Raw genomic sequence first — 21,415 nt, forward strand, 5'->3', positions numbered from 1 at the left:
GGTTAGAGGAAAATAAAACTTGCCCTGAAAGGAATCTTTCCTCCAGTTCTCTTAACATTTTTTTTTTTTTTTTTTTTGGAAAGGGGCAAACTCTATTCTTTTGATTTACTTATGCAGTAGAAATAATTGAAAGCAAATGTCTGTTTTCCCTTTCTTCCATTTCTTGGCTTTTATTTCCAAAATGAATTATTTTAACATTCCTAGTTGAAACAGGAGCGCACTTTCTTTGTGCCGTGGCTGTATCACCATGAGACCCTCTGCAGAGAAAGTCCTCCTCTGTTGCTGGGAAAGGCTGCAAGCAGGGCTGGAAATAAGGCTGTTTTCTCTCCGGCGTCCTCCTTTTCAGTTTGGTTTCAGATGAGTTTAGCTAAGTGGCTCGATGTGTCTTCCAAGATTCTCTGACTGCCCAGGGCTTTGCTGTGTCAGAAAGGCCAGTGTGCTCCTGAGAGGTTTTCCAGGCCATGCCTGGCTCAAGGCCCCAAGCCACCTCGTCAGGGTCCCAGCAGCGGCCAGCTTTGAGCTGTGTGATCCTTGGAACCCACTCGGACCACATCAGCTTTCCTGGATAGCAAGTGCTACTTAGGAGCGCTGGTTAATATCAAATGACAGGGTCACTCCCGGGCATATGATGTCTGCTGCAGGATGGGACAGACTCTGCCGGGCAGACTGTGGCTCAGAGAGAGGTGGCTGCACGGCCTCAGCAGCTGCTGCGGAGCTCAAGGAAAGGAAAATAGCAGAGCTCTAACATTCTAAGAAACCTCACTGGGGGACAGAGCTGGGATAACCGTATTTTTCCCGAGGGCTGCATACAGCCGCAAGTGAACACAGTACAAATCAGTAGGCCTGCTTTGCCACCAGTAAGCACTGCTTGCTTATTGCAAGTGTGGGTAACCCATTTCTCTGCAGCCAGGAGGACTAGAAAGAGTGAGAGAACAGGAGACTGACCTGGAGCTAGATGCCTTGTTCCTCAGCTTTGAAACCAGCCCAGAGTAGAGCGGTGGTGCCCAGATGATTTAAAAGCTCAGGAATTTGAATAAAAGTATACGTGGAAGCCCAATATGTAGAACTGAGAACACAGTTTCTCTGATGGGAGGGGTGGGTGTCTTGGGCTCCTGGGTCCCACCTGAACATCTCCTCTCCCCAGGCAGTGACGCTGTGAGAAACCCATAGGGTCCGTTGGAGCACTTTGAAAACCCCGCAGCCTTATGGGCTCTCAGATCCCTTCCGAGTCAGCCGTTGACTCCCTTGTGGTTCCTTCCCAGGGCTGGCAGCACTGGGTGCCACCCAGCAAGCACCGTGCAGGGCCGGCAGAGGGCGCTCTCAGAACCAGATAGGTGTGCATACCTACAAGACTGGAGTTGAAGAGGGATGGGGTGAGGGGACATCGCAGTGTGTTGGGACAAGACTACTTTTTAATGGGTGGAAAGCGTCGAGACAGATTGCTTCCTTCCATCACCTACCCCGCCTCCCATTTGAGTGCAGGATGTTGTAACTTTTAATAAAGCATGCTACTCAAAAGGATCCCTTCAAGGGAGCTGTTCGCTGCCTTGAAGTATGTTAATGTTTCCCCCAAAAGAGGCTAAAACTAAAATTGGTGGAAAACCGTCCTGTGAAACCATCAGGGTGGGGATACTCACTGGAAAAGGAAATCCCTTTGCTGAACCCAGAAGTGCTAAAAAAAAAAAAAAAAAAAAGATTGGGACCAGTGTTTGAATGGAGAGACCCGGGGCCTGGTGTGGTTGGCAAAACCTTTATGTGATCGTCCTAGAAGCTTGCAGACACAGAAGAGAGAATCTGGCTTTAGTTTTTAAAATTGTAATCAGCAAGCCATTTAACCTTCGTGATGCCCACTCTTCTGTTTGAGGTGGAAAGGGAAATCACCATTTCCATACCCAGTTCCCTGTACTTAAAGACTCAGAATTTATCACAGCAGCTTAGTTTTCTAGTTTTTCTAGTTTTCTAGGCAAGCATAGATGTACCTTGCATTTAACTCCTCGTGAGTTTTTAGAAGTGAGCACACTTTCTACACAGTTGGCTACTCCTGGGGCTCATTTGCAATGTGTTGGATTAATAATTTTTTCACATTTAGGCAGCAGTCATGCACACCATTTCCTGGGCAGCTTTGACATGATTAACCCTTGGTTTGTTGAACAGAAGCCTGTTAGACACGGAGCCCATGAGTGAACCTGAGTGTGTGCTCTATTCTCAGCGTCCTGAAAGAAGACGTGGCTGTGTCATCATCCCTCTGCCTCTTCAGAGTGTCACGGAAAGTCCCACAGAGGCTTTCTGCCAGCTATGACTCAGCCCTCCTACTCACGTCTTCACCTGTCCTCCACATTGTTCTCCCTGCCAAAGTGAACACTAGCCTGAGAGCCATGGAATAAATGTAGCTTTATTGCTGATAGACCAAATACTCTGTTGGCTCTCAGGCTGGATATTCAAACATTGTTAATATATCTGTTGTTTCGCAATGAATGGGATTCTCAGAAGTTCACTTTTTGCAGAAGAATCTCAAGTAAAATCAAATCTGGTGACAAAGGCAAAAGAGATAACAGCTCTGTGGAATGTCAGCCATTTGTATATACCTGTATAAATATTTGTCACTTAAGATGGCTTCCCTATTTTAATTTCATAAATAGAAATCCATCCTAAAAAATAATGTTTAAAACTCATTGAATGTATTAGTAATTGATGTTTATCAAGAGGCACCTACTACTAGAGTTAATAGATCACGATGGTCCAGTGCTCTTGTTGCCCAGCGCATATGGCATCACCTGCTAAGCTTCTGGGGACAACCTCCTGGCACTGTGGCTGTTCCCCTGGGGACCATGATGTCACTTAATACCACTGATAAACATTCCAGTCCAGTGTTTGCATTTACTCCTCGTAATAATCCTGAGAAATGCTGGGCTCAGATTCGGTCAATGGCACGGGACTCAAATAAAACTCACATGTGTCTGATCATCATCTTGTTCTTACCGTGACACGGTCCTGATGAATCTGCTTAATCTCACACCTGAATTGTGTGCTGAGCACCAGTAGGCCATAGGCCGCGTGCTGGGCCTTGAGGACAGGATGGCCAGGAACTCCCATCTTGGCTCTGAAGGATGTAGACCAAGATGGTGGAGCCGGAGGCTTCCTTGCCGGGCTCTAGGATCTGAAGGGGGAGGTGGTGTCTAAGAGCGGTGATTTCGTCAGCCCACCCGTCCCCAGTCCGAGACTTGGGTGTGTGACCCAAGAAATTTACTTCTTGTTGTCTCGACACTGTTTTTCAGTTCCATGCGCTCTCCTCTCCTCAGTCTCCTTTTCCTACCACCCCCACCTCAAGGCGGGCTTTGCACCGGACGCTGTCGGACGAGAGCATTTACAGCGGGCAGAGGGAGCACTTTTTCACCTCAAGGCCTTCACTTCTGGACCAAGCCCTGCCCAATGACGTCCTCTTCAGTAGCACGTACCCTTCTCTTCCCAAGTCTCTTCCGTTGCGGAGGCCTTCTTACACCTTGGGAATGAAGTCGTTGCATGGTAAGTTGGTTTTTCTGCCGCCGCCGAGCAGCCCTGCTGAGGGAGGTGAGTCCCCAGAAAGAGGGGCCACTCCATCCGCTCAGAGAGGCGTAGCTGGAGCAAGTCTGGCTAGCATGCTCAGGTTCTCTGCTAGCCACCCTTCCCTCAGCCTCTCAGCTGTAATCCCAGCCCACAGGTACCGACGGTCAGCCTCACCAGACCGTAAGTGTTATCTGTTTCATTTTGGTTTTTACTGAAGTTTAACCAACGTGTAACGTTATATTAGTTTCAGGTATACAACCTGATGATTCGATGTTTGTATTGTGAAATGGTCACCACAGTGAGTCTAGTTAAGATCTGTCACCATGCATAGTTGCAAAGTTGTTTTTTCTTTTGATGGGACCTTTTAACATTAGTCTCTTAGCGGCTTCCAAATACGCAGTTTTTAACTGTAGTCACCATGTGGTACATTGCAGGAAACCCCGTGACTTATTTGTCCTTCTCCAATTTATTTCAATCGGCACAATGCCCTCAAGGCCCATCCATGTTGTTGCATGTGGGAAGATTTCATTTTTTAAGGCTGAGTATTAGTCCGTTGTATGTGTGTGTGTACCATTCATCCATCATTGGACACTTAGGTGTCCATTATAGCTACTGTTTCCATCTTAGCTATTATAGATAATGCTGCAGTGAACATGGGGGTACAGTACATTTTTTTCAAGTTAGAGTTGTCATTTTCTTCCGGTGAATACCCAGAGTGGAATTTCCAGATCATAGGAATAGTTGGATAGTTGGATCATAGGGTAGCTCTGTTTTGAGGAAACCTCCATACTGTTTTCCATAGTGGCAGCACCAATTTACATTCCCACCAGCAGTGCACTAGGATTCCTTTTTCTCTACACCCTTGCCAACACTTGTATCTTCCCTTTTTGATAATAGACATTCTAACAGGTGTGAAGTGATACCTCATTTTGGTTGTGATTTACATCTCCCTAATGATTAATGATGTTGAGCATCTCTTCATTTACCTGTTGGCCGTCGATAGGTCTTCTTTGGAAAAATGTCTATTCATATTCTCTGCCCATTTTTTAATCAGATTGTCTTTTGGCTCTTGAGTTGTAAGAGTTCTTTATACATTGTGGATATTACCCCCTTATCATATATGATTTACAAATATTTTCTCTCATTCCATAGGTTGCCTTTTCATTTTGTTAATGGTTTTCTTTGCTGTGCAGAAGCTTTTTAGTTTGTAGGTATTCCACTTGTTTATTTTCGCTTTTGGTGTCAAATCCAAAAAGTCATCGTCAAAACTGATGTCAGGGAGCTTACTGAAGAAAACATTCTGGAAGTTTTATGGCCTCAGGTCTTACAATCAAGTTTTTAATCCATAATGAGTTAACTTTTTTATGTTGGTTTAAGATAGTGAGTGCTCTGGTTTCTTTTGCATGTGGCTGTCCAGTTTTCCCAGCACCATTTATTAAAGACCATCTTTTCCCTATTGGATATTCTTGGCCCCTTTGTCATAAACTAATTGACCATGTATGCATATGTTTATTTCTGGGCTCTCTGTTCCATTGATGTAGCTGTTTTTATGCCAATACCATACTCTTTTGATTTCTGTAGCTTTGTAGTGTAGTTTGAAATCAGGGATCGTGATGCCTCCTGCTTTGTTTTTTCCAAGATTGCTTTGGCTGTTCAGAGTCTTTTGTAATTACATACAATTTTGAGATTGCTCGTTCTCCTTCTGTGAAAAATGCCATTAAAATTTTGATAGGAATTGCACATTGACTCTGTAGATTGCTTTGGGTAGTATGGACATTTTAACAATATTATGAGCATGGAATACCTTCCGTTTATTTGTGTCTTCAGTTTCTTTCATCGATGTCTGATGGTTTAGAGTGTACAGGTCTTTTACCTCCTTGGTTAAAGTTATTCCTGGGTATTTCATTCCTTCTGATACGATTGTTTTCTTAATCGTTCTTTCTGATATATTGTTATTAGTATATAGAAATGCAACAGATTTTTGTGAATTGATTTGGTATCTTGCAACTTTACTGAATTCCTTTATTAATTCTTAAGAGTTTCTTGGCAGAGTCTTTCGGGTTCTCTAATATAATATGCCATCTGCAAATAGTAAATTTTACTTCATATTTGGAGGTCTTTTATTTCCTGTTTAATGCTCTGGCTAGGACTTCTAATACTTTATAGAATCAGAATGATAAGAGTGTGCATCCTTGTCTCATTCCTGACCTTAGAGGGAAAGCTTTCAGCTTTTCCTTTATTATGTTAAAGTACATCCCCTCTATACCCATATTTTGAGAGTTTTTATCGTAAGTGGATGTTGATTTTTGTCAGATGCTTTTTCTGCACCTATTGAGATGATTATATGATTTTTATCCTTCATTTTGTCAATGTTTTATATCACATTGATTGATTTGTGGATGTTGAACCATCCTTAACATCCCTGAGATAAATCCCCCTAGAGCATAGTATATGGTCCTTTTAATGTATCACTGAATTCGGTCTGCTAATTTTGCATCCATGTTCATCAGAGACATTGACCTGTCATTTTTTTTCTTACAGTGTCCCTGTCTAATTGTGGTATCTGGGTAATGCTAGCCTCATAAAATGAATTTGGAAGTGTTCCTTTTTCTTCTTCTTCTTTTTTTGGAAGAGCTTTAGAAGGATTAATTCTTCTTTGAATGTTTGGTAGAATTCACCAATAAAGTCCTCTGTTCCTGGGTTTTTGGTTTAATCAGTAGACATAAACCTCCCAACCATCTCTTTACTAGTATAATGGGTCTGTTTCTTCAGATTCTCTGTTTCTTCATGGTTCAGTCTTCATGCCTTCTTAGCATAGCAGGCAGCACTCAGTCTCATAATCTTCATGATTCAGTCTTGGTAGGTTGTGTGTTTATGGGGATTATGCATTTTGTCTTGGTTGTGCAATATGCTGGTGTACAATTGTTTGTAGTAGTCTCTTTAAGATCCTCTGTATTTCTCTGGTATCAGTTGTAATGTCTTTTCTTTCATTTCTGATTTTGAGTCTTCTCTTTTTTCTTGGTGAGTCTAGTTAAAGGTTTGTTAATTTTATATTTTGTTTCTTTGGGGTTTTTTTAGTTTCTATTTCATACATTTCAACTCTGATCTGCTACTGCCTTCCTTCTACTAACTTTGGGCCTAGTGCCTTCAGTTGTAAAGTTAGGTTGTTGATTTGAGATGTTTCCTGAGGCAGGCATTTGTCACTATGAACTTGCTTCTTAGAACTGCTTTTGCTGTATCCCATAAGCTTTGGTATGTTGTATTTCCATTTTCATTCTTTTGAAAGTATTTCTTGATAATCTCTTGTGATGTCTTCTTTGACCCATTGGTTGTTCAGTACCATGTTATTTAGTCTCCATGTATTTGTGAATTTTCCTTTTTCTCATAATTGATTTCTAGTGTCATACCATTATAGTGGGAAACAATGTTTGATTTAATTTCAGTCATCTAAAGTTTATTAAGACCAGTGACCTAACATATGATCCATTCTGGAGAATGTTCTGTGTGTGATCGAAAAGAGGTACATTCTTTTGCTTTTGTATGGAGTGTTCTATATAGAGCTGTTAAGTCCATCTGGCCTAGTGTGTCATTTAAGGCTGATATTTCCTAATTGACTTTGTCTAGATGATCTATCCATTCATGAAAGTGGGTTAGCAAATATCCCCTATTATTATTGAATTGCTGTTTCTCATTTTAGGTCTGTTTATATTTGTTTCATATATTTAGGTACTCCTATGTTAGGTGCATAAATATATACAAATGTTATATCCTCTTATTGGATTGGCCCCTTTATCCTTATGTGTCTTTGTTTTAAAGTCTTTTTTGTCTGATAGCAGGATAACTACACCAGCTTTCTTTTGGTTTCCATTTGCGTGGAATATCTGCTGTCATTCCTTAACTTTCAGTCTGTGTGAGTCCTTATTTCTGAAGTAAGAAGTATATAGACGTATACAGAAGTATATAGAGGGGTTGTGGGGTTTTTTTATACAGGCACCCTGTGTCTTCTAATTGGAGAATATGGTCCATTTACATTTAAAGTAATTATTGATAGCTAATACACTTTTTACTGTTTTGTAGTTCCTCTGTGTTCCTCTCTTCAGCTCTCTTCCTTTGTGGTTTAATGACTTTCTGTAGTGGTGTGCTACAATTCTTTTCCCTTTATATTTTGCGTATCTATCGTAGGTTTTTGCTTTGTGGTTACCATGAAGTTTTCATATAACAACTTATAACACTTTACTTTTGGTTCATAACAACTTACGTTTAAAAGTATTCTAAAGTTCTACATTTTTCAACCCCCCCCCCCCAACAATTTATGTTTTTGGTGTCACAGTTTACACCTTTTTTATCTTGTTTATCCCTTAACTAGTTACAGTTGACCCTTAAGCAACAAGGGGGTATGAGGTGTCAACCCCCTCTATAGTAAAAAACCTGTGTATAACTGTTCACTTCCCCAAAATATAACTATTAATAGCCTACTGTTGACTGGATGCCTTACCAATAACATAGTCATTTGCAAATATTTTGTGTGTATTGTATACTGTATTCTTACAATAAAACTAAAGAAAATACTGAAAATTATAAGAGAAGGTACATTTACAGTACTGTACTGTAAGTCCACCTTTTCAGCTTACATGATTAATCATTGGTCAGTACCTACACCAACTTTGTCTCATATGATACAAAACACTGTAGATGTCACACGTATTATTAACACTAGACATCAAAAGTGAAAAGGAATGCATATTTACAAGGATAATATTTCTGCACTGATGATGAAGCAGCAGCAATATGATTGCTCTATGGTAGCCTAGTGGAATTGATACGATAGCCTAGCATATACACTAATGAATGAATTGCTATAAAAGTTTTATGGCATAAAGTATTAGTCATATGTATAGCACAGTTTTAGAAACATGGTTACGTTAAAAAAAAAAAAAAACCACTTAACCTCCAATAGACTGATATGCAGTTTTCTCCCAATTACGTGAGAGGAATACTTTATGGTAATGTAATTCTTTGAAAGCAAAATACAAAACAGGAAGAAAACTAAAACGTTATTACTTTTATATTAAATATCACTCACCTTATGCCTATGTAAGGACAAGCTGTTCACTCCCATACGAGACTGGCACATTGCATGATGACTATTTCAACCATGACGATGATGACACACAGGTACCTCCTACAGTTCTTGCTGTACAGTTACTAGATTTTCACATGAAAACACTTACATACACAATAGGTAAGTTTATTAGTTGTATGGCCTGATGATTACTTACTATTCATGAAGCAGAAGTGGATCGTAAAGGTCTTCACCCCATCTTCACACTGAGTAGGCCGAGGAGAGGGAGAAAGACGAGGGGTTAGCCATGCCGTCTCAGGGCCAGCAGAGGTGGCAACAGAAGTGGGAGAGGCAGACACGTCCCGTGTAACTCTATGGAAATACACTGTAATTTCTGACTTTTTTGCTTTTTCATTTCTCTGAATATGTTTCTATACAATAATGATCCTCCACTAGCTTTCCTTCCAGTGTCCACAACATAGGTTCTTGTTGTAAAAGAAGTCAAAAGCAGTTCTGCATAACCCGAACTCTTCTGTGACAATTTGTTTTCTGGCACTGCTTCTTCTACATCTCATTCCTCATCATCTGGCACTGGTTTGGAAATACTCCTCTCCATCAAGTCATCTTCTGTTAATTCCTCTGGTGTGGTGTCTGTTAGCTCTTGGCTTTCCCCAAGATCTACATGTTGAAACCCTTCACCTCCTGCCTTTTTTTCCCATGTCCATAGGCTCCTTCATGATTTCCTTGGTCGGTTCTGTCATCAATCCTGTGAAGTCCTGCACAACATCTGGACTGTTTTCTTGAGCAGGAGTTTATTATTTTGGGCTTGGTGGTTTTCACAGCTTCCTCTCTAATGACGATTTCATGAATTTCCTGGTGTTTTCTCTATCACGGTTCTCTTCCATAGTGTTGACAGTCCTTTTCATAGAGTACTGTGTAATCAGTCTTAAAGGTTCTTATGACTCCACGATCTGGAGGCTGAATTAGAGATGTCGTGTTTGGGGGCAAGTAAACCAACCCTTTGGTATTGAACTCGTGGGGTTCTGGGTGGCCAGGGCCATTGTCCAATATCAAAGAACTTTGAAAGGCAGTTCCTTAATGGCAAGGTACTTCCTGACTTCATGGACAAAGCATCAATGGAACCAGTCCAGAAAAACGGTCCTCATTGTCCAGGCCTTCTGGTACAACCAGACGACTGGAAGCTGGTATTACTTCCTTTCAGGGCTCAGAGGTGAGTGAGTTTATAGATAAGGGAAGTCCTGATCCTAACCTGAACTGCACTTGCACAAAATAGTAGAGTTAGCCTATCCCTTCCTGCTGCATACTTGTCTTCATATGGAGTAAATAATAAGTGTCTCTATGGCATTTTACGCCAGAATAGAGCATTTTGTCTGCATTAAATCCCGTTCAGGCAGATATCCTTTCTCCTCAGTGATTTTCTAAATGGCATCTGGGAACTTGTCTGCTGCATCTTGGTTGGTGGAACTGCTCCTCTGGTTATCTTGAGCATTTGTAAAACCAAGCCTCTTTCTAAAATTATCAAACCATCCTTTGTTGGCATTAAATTCTACAGCTTCAAATCTTTCACCTTCCTTTTGCTTTGCATTGTCACGTGATGACTTTGTGTTTTTCATGAATCCTATTAGTGTCTGCAGGAATGCCTTTCTTATCAGCAGTCTTGCACCCACATAAGAGCTGCATTTTGAATATGAGATAAAAAGATATTTCACAAAAAGTACGAGGCTTTCATGCTTACTGGCACAGCTGCAGCATCGGCTTCATGAATCTTCTCTTCTTTTTTCACAATGGTCCTTAGGCAAGATTCATTTAGCTCAAAATGGCAGGCGGCTACAGGAGCAGACCTCAATCTGTGATACATATCAAGCAATTAAACTTTTTTTGTGTAATTTCATGTCTTTCTGCTTTTGGGGAAAACTTTGAGCATCGCTAGTAGCACTTCGAATGGGTCCCATGGTGTTATTCAGGGTTCATGGTATTGCACTAAACACAATGAAAAGTATATGAGAACGGAGATCACTTTTTACTGTGATACCCAGTTTACCGGTGAGAAGAACTGCTCATGCGGAGGTGATTAGCCTCACTTGCATTTTGAGTGGATATACGTTCCACACCAGGCCTCCCTGCGATAGCAACAGGAAGTAGCTACAAAATCACTGCAGTAGGATGCAGTATGTACTCTAGTTAATTTTGTGCAATTATGATTTAATACCACATCTTTGTTCATATTTCTCTTATCTGTGAGTGGTGCCATGTACTGTATGAAGTTTTAATGAATTTTAACTTTTATAATAGACACATATATTTTATGCATTCATGACATCCTTACTTTTTTTGATATTTCTAAGCTACGTGGTTTGTCTGCAAGTTTTTCAAACGGTTGCAAATCTCAAAAAATTTTTCCAAAATATTTATAGAAAAAAGTCCACATAGAACCATGTGGTTCAAACCTGTGTTGTTGAAGGGCCAACAGTAAAATAGTTACTTCTGTTTTGTTTTTTAACCTTCACACTAGGCTTATAAGTAATTATTTTACTAATATGTTTAGTATGTTTTCCTATATGTTTACCTTTTCCAGTAAGATTTATACTTGAATGTTTTCTTGTACTAATTAGCACTCTTTTTTTTTCAGCTTAAAGAAGTCCCTTAAATGTTTCTTGTAAGGCCAGTCTAGTTGTGTTGAACTTAGTTTTTGTTTGTCGGGAAAGCTCTTTATCCCATCTTCAATTCTGAAGGACAATTTAGTTGGGTAGAAGATTCTTGGTTGGCATTTTTTCCTTTCAGCATTTTGAGTACATCATGCCACTCCCTTCTGGCCTGGAAAAGCTTCTGCTGAAGTCTTAACGGGGATTCACTTGTACATAACAAGTTGTTTTCCTCTTGCTGCTTTTAAGATACTCTCCTTGTCTAATTTTGGAGATTTTAATTGTAATGTGTCTTGGTGTGGGTCCCTTTATGTTCATCTTATCTGGAACTCTCTGATCTTCCTGGATCTGGATGGATGTTTCCTTCCCCAGGTTAGGGTAGTTTCAGCCCCTTTCTCTCTCTTCTCCTCCTTGGATCCCTATAATGCAAATGTTGGTCTGTGTGATGTTGCCCTATAGGTCCTTTAAGCTATTTTCACTCTTTTTCATTCTTTTTCCTTTTTGCTGCTCTGATTGGGTGAGTTCCATTGCCTTGTCTTTGAATCCACTGATCCTTTCTTCTGCTTCATCTAATCTGCTGTTGAACGTCTTTAGTATAATTTTCAGTTCAATTATTGTATCCTGAAGCTCTGTGACTTCTATTTAATATTTTCTTGTATTTTCTTTTTGTTGAAGTTATCACTGTGTGCATCTATTCTTCTCCCAAGTTCAGTGAGCATCTTTATGACTGTTACCTTGAACTCTTTGTCAGGCAGGTTACTTAGGTCCATTTCATTAAGGACTTTTCCTATGATTTTATCATGTTCTTTTGTTTGTTACATATTCCTGTTTCCTCCTTTGTCTGGACTCCTTGTGTTGGTCTATGTATTAGATAAGACAGCTGCCTCTCCCAGTCTTAAAGGAGTGGCCTCATGTGGGAGATGAACCTTGCTGTTCAACCCTGCCCTAGCTCTTTCTTGTCTCTCAAACCTTTGTGATTGTCCAAAGGGCCTATTTTATTTTTAATGGATCTCAGTAGTTGGGGGTGTGCCAAGACCAGTGTCCCCAAAGGGAAGGATCTCAGCAGCTAGACTTAGACTGATTGTAAACCAGACACTCTGGCAGCAAGTATGCAAATCTAAACTGTCCTGTGGGACTACAAGTGTAAGCCCCACTGGCCGCCAGAGCCAGGCGATTTCATAGTGTCACCTTGGATGGCCAGTCATAAAAATCAGCACACTAGATGAGTGTATAAGTTAATTTCTGAGAACGGCAGGCCGGAGGAAAGCAGAGGGCAAGCACAAAGATCGCATCCACTGGCCTCCGTGCCCTGTGAGCACCTCTGTGGGCCCCTAGCTGTGTGCCAAACCTGAAGCCTGCCCCTAGGCCAAAGCTCCAGAACAAGCAAATAAGCCTCTGTCACAGGAAGACTAGCAGTTGTTTTGGTCTGCTCTCTGTGCAGTGCCCTGCTGGTGGTAGCCTGTCAAGAACTGTCCCTCCAATTGTTTAAATCCCATAGGACCCAGGAACACAGCCCTCCCCCCCCATCCCCCACCCTTGCAGCCACCAGAGCCAGGTGAGCAAGGGGCATCCCCTGGGCGGCAGCCATAAAAACTGAGACTCCAGATGCATCTAAAAACCTCCTCCTGGCATGCTTGGTAAGATTTCCAGACCTTACCCAAGACCTGCTGAAGTTCAATTTTAATACACAGGTATAGTTTGGGCATTATATTTTTACCAAACTTCCCAGCTGCTTACTATGATTGGGCAGGTTTGGCTAACATTAAATTATTTTTTAGAGACTTGTATCCACTGGCTCCCTCCAGCTACCATATGAACCCAGACTTCCCATTGTTCTATCTTTCCTTGATTGTGAGGGTATTGCCTGTGGTGTCCACCAGTCATTGTCAGTTCATTCATTTGGTGAGCAGGCAAGTACTAGCTTAGGGAAAGGCATAGTATTGATGCCAGGCACCTCCATGTTCTTGCCTTTGGTTCATAAATACCTTGTTTGCTCTGTGACCTAACTAGATCCCAATTTTATTGAAGGCCATATTCTGGGACTATGGGTTTAAATTTGTTCTTTTCCTTTCTCCTCTCTCTATCCACCTATATTCCAGGGTTCTGCACCCACCCTCCCCACTGTGACCCAGCCCAGCAGATGCCTATTATAGAACCTCTGGTCCTGCTTGTTTATTATGCCTGTCTGCCCTTATTTCACATTCTGCCTCCATTTGTACTCACCTTTCTCTTCCTTTCTTTGCTACTTCTTTGGAGCAGTGTTTTCTTTGACCCTCCTGCTTGCCTCGTTTGCTTTCTCCCTGCTCCCCTCTACAGTCCCCTTCTCGCCAATGGCAGACATCACTCAGGGATCATGCCAGCTTCTCTCAGATTCCAGCTGCTTCCTCTCCCCTATCTGGCTTCTCTTTTCTCCACGAGGTCACCCTCCCATGAACCAGTTGACACACAAAATGACCACTTTTTACCATCTAGACTCTAGAAGAAAAAAAAAAACCTCCTGGTGGTGACCAGATAGGCCCTACCCTTTTCTCCCCTTGTGCCTCCGCATTGGGGTTCCTCTTCCCTGAATTCCGTTGCTCCTGTGACAAACCCTTTGTGAAGGCGTGTCTGCGTGGGTCGTCTCAAAGGAGACCCTGTCTTCTAGAGGCTTACATTCTAAGCGACCTGGAAATCACACCCACAGTCATTGTCCAGCCAAGGAAGCCATGCCTTCTCACTTTCCTGAAAGTCAGCCAGCAGCCCAATGTGCCCCCCTGTCCTAAATGGAGCAAGCCTTGTTGGGCTGATCCCTCAGCCCTTGTTTCAGTGACTGTACTGAAATGTGTTTGGGCAACGCGGAAGCAGCAACTTCTTTTTCACATATGGAAATTTGGGCACCAGAGAGAAAAGGGCAGAGGGGTTGTGAGTGACACGCAAAATTGTTCCACCCACTTACCCTTGGTGGGAGCAGGTTTAAACAGAGCAAAGCGTTTAATATCTGGCAGTATTTGTTGATTTCCATTTACTCATAATTTTGCTAATTTTAAGCACATTAATAACTGGCAGCTGCAGTTCAGAGCAGTTCTTTATGTAATTTGAAAGGGAAAACAGGCACTAAATATACTCTGGTTTACCAGGCTATCATAATTGGTGAAACTTTTTAACTCCTTGTAAACAGGTATTTCTGGAGCCACTTAGTGATTTCAGCTGAGCTTTTAGCTCACGTTGGCATGGATTTTAGTGTTGCAGTCACACTCTGCCCTGTTGAGAGCATTTACACGTCATGAGCCCAGCAGCCCTCCCCCTCTGTTCTCCGCCCTATGAACTTGAGCACTAGCAGCCTGCTGGTGGCGCACTCTCTGCCCCAGGCCAGGCAGAGGTCTGTCCTTATGATGGCTTCCTATCTGTATTTTTAAAATGGTCCCCTCAGAGGCAGCTCAGGCTGTGAGACTGCTGTGATCCCAAACCAGTCCCAAGAGTAGCTCCTTGTGCCCTTGGGAAGGGGAAGAAGGCCAGCACCAATCCTAACATCCCCTTCTTGTAGGAACTCCCATCTGGATAATCGAGCACCCTCACATCATCTGATTCGGTGCTCACGCCGCCCTGCAGACACATCCCCAGGGTACAGGGCCAGCAGGGTCTGGGGAGAAGTCTGTCTCTCCTGCCCCAGGGGTGCAGGGGGTCCACAGGCAGGTGGGTCAGAGTCCGGGTCCCAGTCCAGTGAGAATGACCCTACTATCCCCTGGAACAGATACCAGCAAGCTTCCTGGTCTGGCTTCAAACCCCAGTTGTCTGTCAAACCACACCTCAGCATCCTAGCCTGAATCCTTGACTGAAAAAAAGGAAGACACTGGAGCCACCCTGGGCCCCACTGTAGACAGACAGCTTCCCACAAAAGCAGACATGTTGCCTGGGTGCAAAACTAACTTTTCTGTGTCTCACGCTACTAGAAATGAGATGGAGGGAGGTTATCGAAAAATGAGTTAAGACTGGAAGAAGCCAGTTCCTAGTTCACATCTGCTTTAGGACAGCCCCTCGTGGCCTGCTGGATTAGAAACAGATTCCAGACAACAACTGAGTTAGAAATCTGCTGTGGTAACAGGAACTGGGTAAGACCTTGAGCGGTTCTCCTGTGGCCATGAGAAGTATCTGATCTTTCTTCTACTCTCTTCCTGTAGGAGAGTTCTCAGCCTCGGACAGCTCCCTCACTGACGTCCAGGAGACTCGAAGGCCACCCATGCCCGACCCTGGCCTGATGCCCCTGCCCGATGCTGCTGCGGATTTGGATTGGTCCAACCTGGTGGACGCTGCGAAGGCCTATGAGGGTGAGTCTGCTGCAGACCAAACAGGACAGCACAGGACCGGCAGGGCCACGCTGGGGTTTGGGCGGTGCGAGGCTCCGGTCCGTCCCTGTCCGCCCGGTTTCCTCCAACACCCCGACAGCACATGGACTTGACCGGCACAGCCAGAAACAGTTGAACCCACAGTTACCGGGTACTCGGTAGGGGCACACGTTGCGTGATTTAAACATGTGGAGCCTGCCCTCTCCTCCACAGAGGAGTTCACAGCATTGTGCCTCACCTGCCCATGCGTGGGGAGGGCAGGGTGTGGGGGGAATCCCAGCTGTCACTTGACTGAAGAGATCACACGTCCGAGAGAGTCTTTTACCGCATCATAAAGACATCATTGCAAAGTGCGTGGTTGGATCTGTTAGGATGCTTGGTCCACTTGGCCGGCCCCAGTCTCGACAAATGTCAGGGACACTCCCTTTGTGCTCCTTGTTCACCTCTCCGGACTCTGGTAGCACATTTCCCGTGACTAAATGTAATGCTGTGTATGTGGACAAAAATTGTCAAATACCTGTTTTGAATAGACTGACTTCACTCTATGTTCATCAACGTAAACTCTCTGGAAATACTCTTTAAAAAACGATGATAGCAGATGAATGGTTTGGGGCTTGTCTTGCTCTTGCTTGAAGAATTGAATGTAGCTATTCAGTCAAGCTAGAGTTTTCAGGAGAAATGGATTAGGCCACAGAATTCAGAAGTCCGGCCACCATGGCGGAGTCCACAGGGCATCCGTCCCCATGTTAGCTGATGGTACTTCCCCAGTACTGCCTTGATTTTAACTTTCGATTTGTTGGTCACTCTTTTATCTAAGATGGAGGCAGTTTTGAGTTTTTAACGAGAGGTTTTTCAAACTTTGATTTCATTTTCTTGGCTCGTTTTTGGTTTGGTATATTTTGGAATACGTATGGTTGGACTTTGGCTGAAGCCAACGGAGATAGCCAGCTATCTTGTGGAAAACATTTCTAGAAGTGCATTTTATATCCTCACCCGGTGGAAAGCCTCGGTCTGGAAATTTGGCACAATGCCCATTTCCAGGGAAACATTTCATAGAATGCTACTGTGATGAGTAATGAAAGGAGGACTACAAATCGATTCACAAGTATTTTTCAAAGAGAACTGACAACGCTACTGTCCTCTTACTGCTTCATCAGTAATTTTTTCCTACACGGGTCAGGAGCTAGGTTTCGGAGGCCTCCGCGCACACTGTTCAGATGTGACCCTCGGTGTAGGCCAGCTGTTGACGTTTGAGAGATAGGACCCAGGATGTGGCTCCAACATCCTGAATGGCTTCTTCTCTCCCTTCCAGTCCAGAGAGCCTCCTTCTTTGCTGCTGCTGATGAAAACCACCGCCCCTTGAGTGCCGCGTCCAACAGTGACCAGCTGGAGGAACAGGCGCTGGCCCAGATGAAGTCTTACAGCAGGTCGGTCACCCAGTGGTGAGGCCACCGCCCTGCACCGTGTGTCGCCTCCTCTAGTGACAGCAAGTGTGGGGAAGAGGAGACGGAGGCCACGTGGATTAGCTGCTCAAAGCCCAGCAGCCCAGGGCCAGGCTCGTCACATTTTAGAATGCTTTGTAACTAAGTACCGTAAACACGATTAAACTGTTCTTGGTGACTTAGAATCATGAATAGTCATCATTATTTGACATTGTGATACACGTATGCCCTCGGGGGTTATCAGGTAAGGTAAGAAAGATCACTTGCCTTGTAGCCTTGAGCCTGGTTTTGGAATCTGTCCCTCTGCTCTCAGTTGGTCGTGCTCGGGAACATGGCGCTATCTTTGCAGGTCCCAGGGGGCAGCTTCAGAGCTACATTAGGTCTGGGTCACCAGGGTGGGTAAGAGAGATCAGATACAGAATGAAAGGCAAGCAATGACTGAGGCCTTGAGGGTTTTCTTAAGAGTTAGGAGCTGGGATTTTGACTTCGGTTTTAACTGTGTAGAGGCAGACTTCCATTTTCCCTCTGTTTCAAGCGGAGGATGTTAGATATATAGGTGTCATATTATGGATATTAAAGCAGCCCATGGGCTGCCATGGTACACGCATTAGGCGCTCCTTGACACAGAATAATTTCATCAATTTGAAATCTCCCTTTAAAACCTTTTGAGGGCAGTTAAGAATCCAGGTATCTCTAAAACTTGGTCAGAAACAGACAATAGGAAAAGTGAGGTCGGGATAGGTTATCCAGACAGCCTGTGGGACCTGTTCCTGAAGACTCCTTGGAGCAAGGAAATGCCCTTCAGAAGACAGAAGAGGAGGAATGTGTTGTTGGTCAGAAGTATAATGGAGGCCGCGTTCACTCCTATCATGGAGGGGTCTCTGGTGGGAGAGCGGCAGTTAGCTTGGCCGTTGAGAACTTTAAGGAAAAAACCCACCGAGGGTGGGGCCTCCTCCAACAGGGAGAAGTCTGAGTGAGCAAGTCCATCTTCCTAAGGATTATTGAGCCAACTAGTTCTTAAATCTTTGTGGAATCATAAGATGAGGGTGATGGTTGGCACTTTTCTTTTTGTTCAGTGAACAAGTAAATGAAGTTAAATGTGTTCTTAAAACTCAAGGCGTACACACAGAATTCACTTTGCAAACCTTTGCAAGTCAAGATAGGCTGCTAAGGGTCTGAATTGGTCGTCCCCCATCTTAAAAGTTTGCAGATTCTTATCGTTTCATTTGTTGCGCTGTGAGTTTTGCCTTTTGGGCTTGTAGGTCTAGAATTAGGTCTAGAATTAGCCGAAGACATCAACACAGTTCGAGACTGCCTTTTCTTGATTCCAAAACTTCCGTCTGTCTGTACCTTCCCTTTTGACCTCTGCGAAGTGGTAGTCGTGTGTAATCCCAGCGGAAGGCTCTAGATTCTTGGTCGTGTGACTCTGAGGTGGCGTATCTGGCTGGAACTCACGGGAACTTTCCACAGCTTGAATTCAGGTAGACAGGAGTTGGACGAAGAACAGTTGACAAGGGTCTTCAGCCCTTGCCCGGCTGTCTCATCCTCTAGCACCAGTTTGGTGCCCCACTGGCCTGGCATTGCTATAGCACTTAGGTAAATTGGGAGAAAGAAAATTGCAGGCCTTGTTTGCTCATCACAATAGCCAAGGAGACATTAAGGTTGGACTGACAAGCTTTTGAAACCTGTGGTCTTATTTTTTAACTATTTTAAGGTATTTAGTTAGACAAGCTTTCAAGACAAGAGCACGATACCTTAGCTGCAGTCGGATGAGTAACCACAGACCGTTTTACGGGGAACCAGAGACCTAGCTATCCTGGTTGCCCCGAGGCAGAGCTGACATCAGCCCCTCTGCACCCAGAGGAGCGGCTCTCTTCTCCTCAAAGCCGCTGGAAGGAGCAGGGAGCACCGTACTGCTTGACGGCTGTGTCTGCCAGAAAGTGCCTCTCCTGCTGCCAGAGACCGGTCTCACTCTCTGTCCCGTATTCTTGTATTCTCTTGTCATGAAGTGACAGCGTCTGTAACAAAGGAAGCTATTGATTGGCTGCATTCACCCTTGTATTACCTCTTGTTAAGATTACCATTTTCCTTTTTAAAGTGAAAACGCACATTGGGTCACCGTACTAATTTGACATAAAAAAAAAAAAAAATACAGCGGCCTCGCTAAAAAAGGGCCAAACAAACCCAGCCACAGAGGTTTCTCCTGACACCCGTCTTTTGTCTCTTGCCCCCAGCAGTAAGGATTCCTCTCCCACTCTGGCGTCCAAAGTGGACCAGCTGGAAGGGATGCTGAAGATGCTCCGGGAAGACTTGAAGAAGGTAAACACATTCTCAGAGTGCCTGGTCCGTGCAAATTGTGCTTGAACAAACGCCCTTCTTGAGTAGTGTCCGTGGACTGACCACGTGGACTGTCTGTCCCTGTTCCCTCGGGACACGTGTTCCGCGGGCCACCTGGAGCCCGGTTCCCATTGACTCACACTGCACAAGAAGGGCCTTCGTTGTCACACGTGCAGAACAATTGTGAAAGCCCCCGAACCCCCGCCAGCCCCACCGAGCCCTCTCTCGGCCTCCCCACTGCTCGTCTCAGGGGTCAGTAGCCCAGACCCACGCGTCTTCATTGTTAATCCGGGCTTTCACACCAGGAAGAATTGTTTTGTTGTTGCTCGAGTGGCTTTCACTGTGTTAAGCCAACAGCCACCAAAACAATAGTCCAAAAGCTAAGACGGCCCTTCTTGAAGATGCTCAAGGACCCATGAATGTGTTGGCTTTCCGAAACCAACCGTGGGGAGTCTCCAGAAGACCTGTCCCCCGGTTTGAGCGAGTCTAGTACCAGGCCACGTTCACACGTTGTTAGCAGATGTTTAGGATAAAGAACAGAAGTGGGTGAAGGGTACAGACAGATCTCTGGCCACCCCTCCCAGCCCTTCTCTCCTCTCCTCTCCCTCCCTTCCAGGAAAAAGAAGACAAAGCCCACCTCCAGGCGGAGGTCCAGCACCTGCGGGAGGACAACCTGAGGCTGCAGGAGGAGTCCCAGAACGCCTCAGACAAGCTCAAGAAGTTCACCGAATGGGTCTTCAACACCATAGACATGAGCTAGGGCAGGCTGAGGGGACAGGAGCGGGGGGCACGGGGGTGCTCTCCGGTGAGGTTTGGCAGTCCCTAGCCGTGACACTGAAAGCATTCTCTGCCTCCCCACCCCTCCTCCCCGGCCTCCTACTCCGGCCCCTCTCGGGGAGTGCACAACACGATTGCAGATCAACAATCATTATCTGCCTTTTGTAGAAAAGAAAAACGAAAAAGTAAATAAAAATTTTAAAAAGTAAAATAAAAGTTTAACTGCTAAAATGTGAATGTCTTTATTTTTTTGCACAATATCTTTATCTGTTATGTATTTAAAAAAAAGAAAACAAAGTGGGCCTAGGCTGTCCTGGCCCATCTGCCTCTATTTCCATTAGCTCTATTTCAGGTAACCCAAGCTTTCCCTCCTTATCCTGACAAATGTCATTGCTCCTAATAAAGTTTTTAAAAGTTGTTTGTTTAGGGAGGGGGATTTCCTTACCTCTGTTCCTAAAATGTCCGGGGAGGAAGGTGCTTTAAGAAAACGCCTGCCTCCCTTGAATGGCCTGTGCATGAGCTAGTGCCCTTGTCCCTATCTTAGCCACTGTGGGCAGGTCAGGGTTACCGCCAGGTGCACCAGAGACCCGGCTCGGGCTCGTGCCTCGGGCCACGCCCCCTTCCTGTCCCGCATTGTGACGTAACTCCTCCCCTGCTTCCTTTCCCCAGGCAGATGGGCCCAGGTGTGTGCTTCTCGGAGCTGGACCCCTGTTTGTCTGGTGTGACCGAGTCCCACCAGGTTGGAGTCCACCTCTCCACGGCTTCCTGGCTCCAAATGTTCATTGGGTTCAGAATTCCTCCAGACTAAAAACTCGTTTGCATTTTGGTCAAAAGTACAGTTTTTGTTCGAGGTGTTTAAAGATGAAAATGTGGCAAAATTGGGCTCTTTGGCGCCCTCAAAACGACCATATTAATTAATTAATTAATCCTCTCCAAAGCCAGATTTCAGTGTTTATAACTAGGGAAAGTGAATGTTAAAATGTTTCCTGCTTGCTTGTTAGGAGCAACGACTGTGATGACAGAATGGGCTTTGAAACCTGCATGTCCCAGTGTGCGATTTAAGCACGGCATTTGCTGAATCCCTTTGTGGCCGAAGGATTCCGCTGCAGAAATGACTTGATATGCTCTTTGTCCTGTCTAGCGCTCTAGCCACTCTGGGGCCTCTGGTCATTGTGCCAAGGCTCCCAGTCCTGCAGACAGACACGCTGGGCCCACCAGTGTTGAGGAACCCAGGGAGCCCCCGGTGGCCTTGTTCCCTGCCTTCATAAA

At 44.3% G+C, this 21,415-nt stretch overlaps 1 protein-coding gene and 1 long non-coding RNA gene across 15 annotated transcripts in view; one reads left to right on the plus strand and one right to left on the minus strand.

Moving 5' to 3' along the window:
• SIPA1L1 (signal induced proliferation associated 1 like 1) overlaps positions 1-20,379 on the plus strand; it is a 362,552-nt gene extending 342,173 nt beyond the window's left edge. For 12 of the 13 annotated variants that reach the window (XM_042943670.1, XM_042943676.1, XM_042943662.1 and 9 more), the window contains 5 exons: positions 3,276-3,522; positions 15,426-15,572; positions 16,903-17,017; positions 19,267-19,351; positions 19,986-20,379. In XM_042943670.1, coding sequence (XP_042799604.1) covers positions 3,276-3,522; positions 15,426-15,572; positions 16,903-17,017; positions 19,267-19,351; positions 19,986-20,129 — 738 coding nt within the window. In that variant the 3' untranslated portion in view covers positions 20,130-20,379. The remainder of the gene's footprint in view (positions 1-3,275; positions 3,523-15,425; positions 15,573-16,902; positions 17,018-19,266; positions 19,352-19,985) is intronic. The other variant, XM_042943675.1, reaches the window with a different exon arrangement.
• LOC122222896 lies at positions 8,311-20,837 on the minus strand. Of its 2 annotated transcripts, none has more exons than XR_006203938.1 (3): positions 20,592-20,837; positions 15,829-19,050; positions 8,311-10,606 (listed from the first exon to the last, which is right to left on the minus strand). It is a non-coding gene; the product is annotated as an uncharacterized LOC122222896 (long non-coding RNA). The 2 variants fall into 2 exon arrangements; XR_006203937.1 differs by having other exon boundaries at positions 8,311-8,871; positions 13,492-19,050.
• Positions 20,838-21,415: the final 578 nt, after the last annotated feature.

This window comes from Panthera leo, chromosome B3 (genome assembly GCF_018350215.1).
Source record: "Panthera leo isolate Ple1 chromosome B3, P.leo_Ple1_pat1.1, whole genome shotgun sequence".
Classification (NCBI taxonomy): domain Eukaryota; kingdom Metazoa; phylum Chordata; class Mammalia; order Carnivora; family Felidae; genus Panthera; species Panthera leo.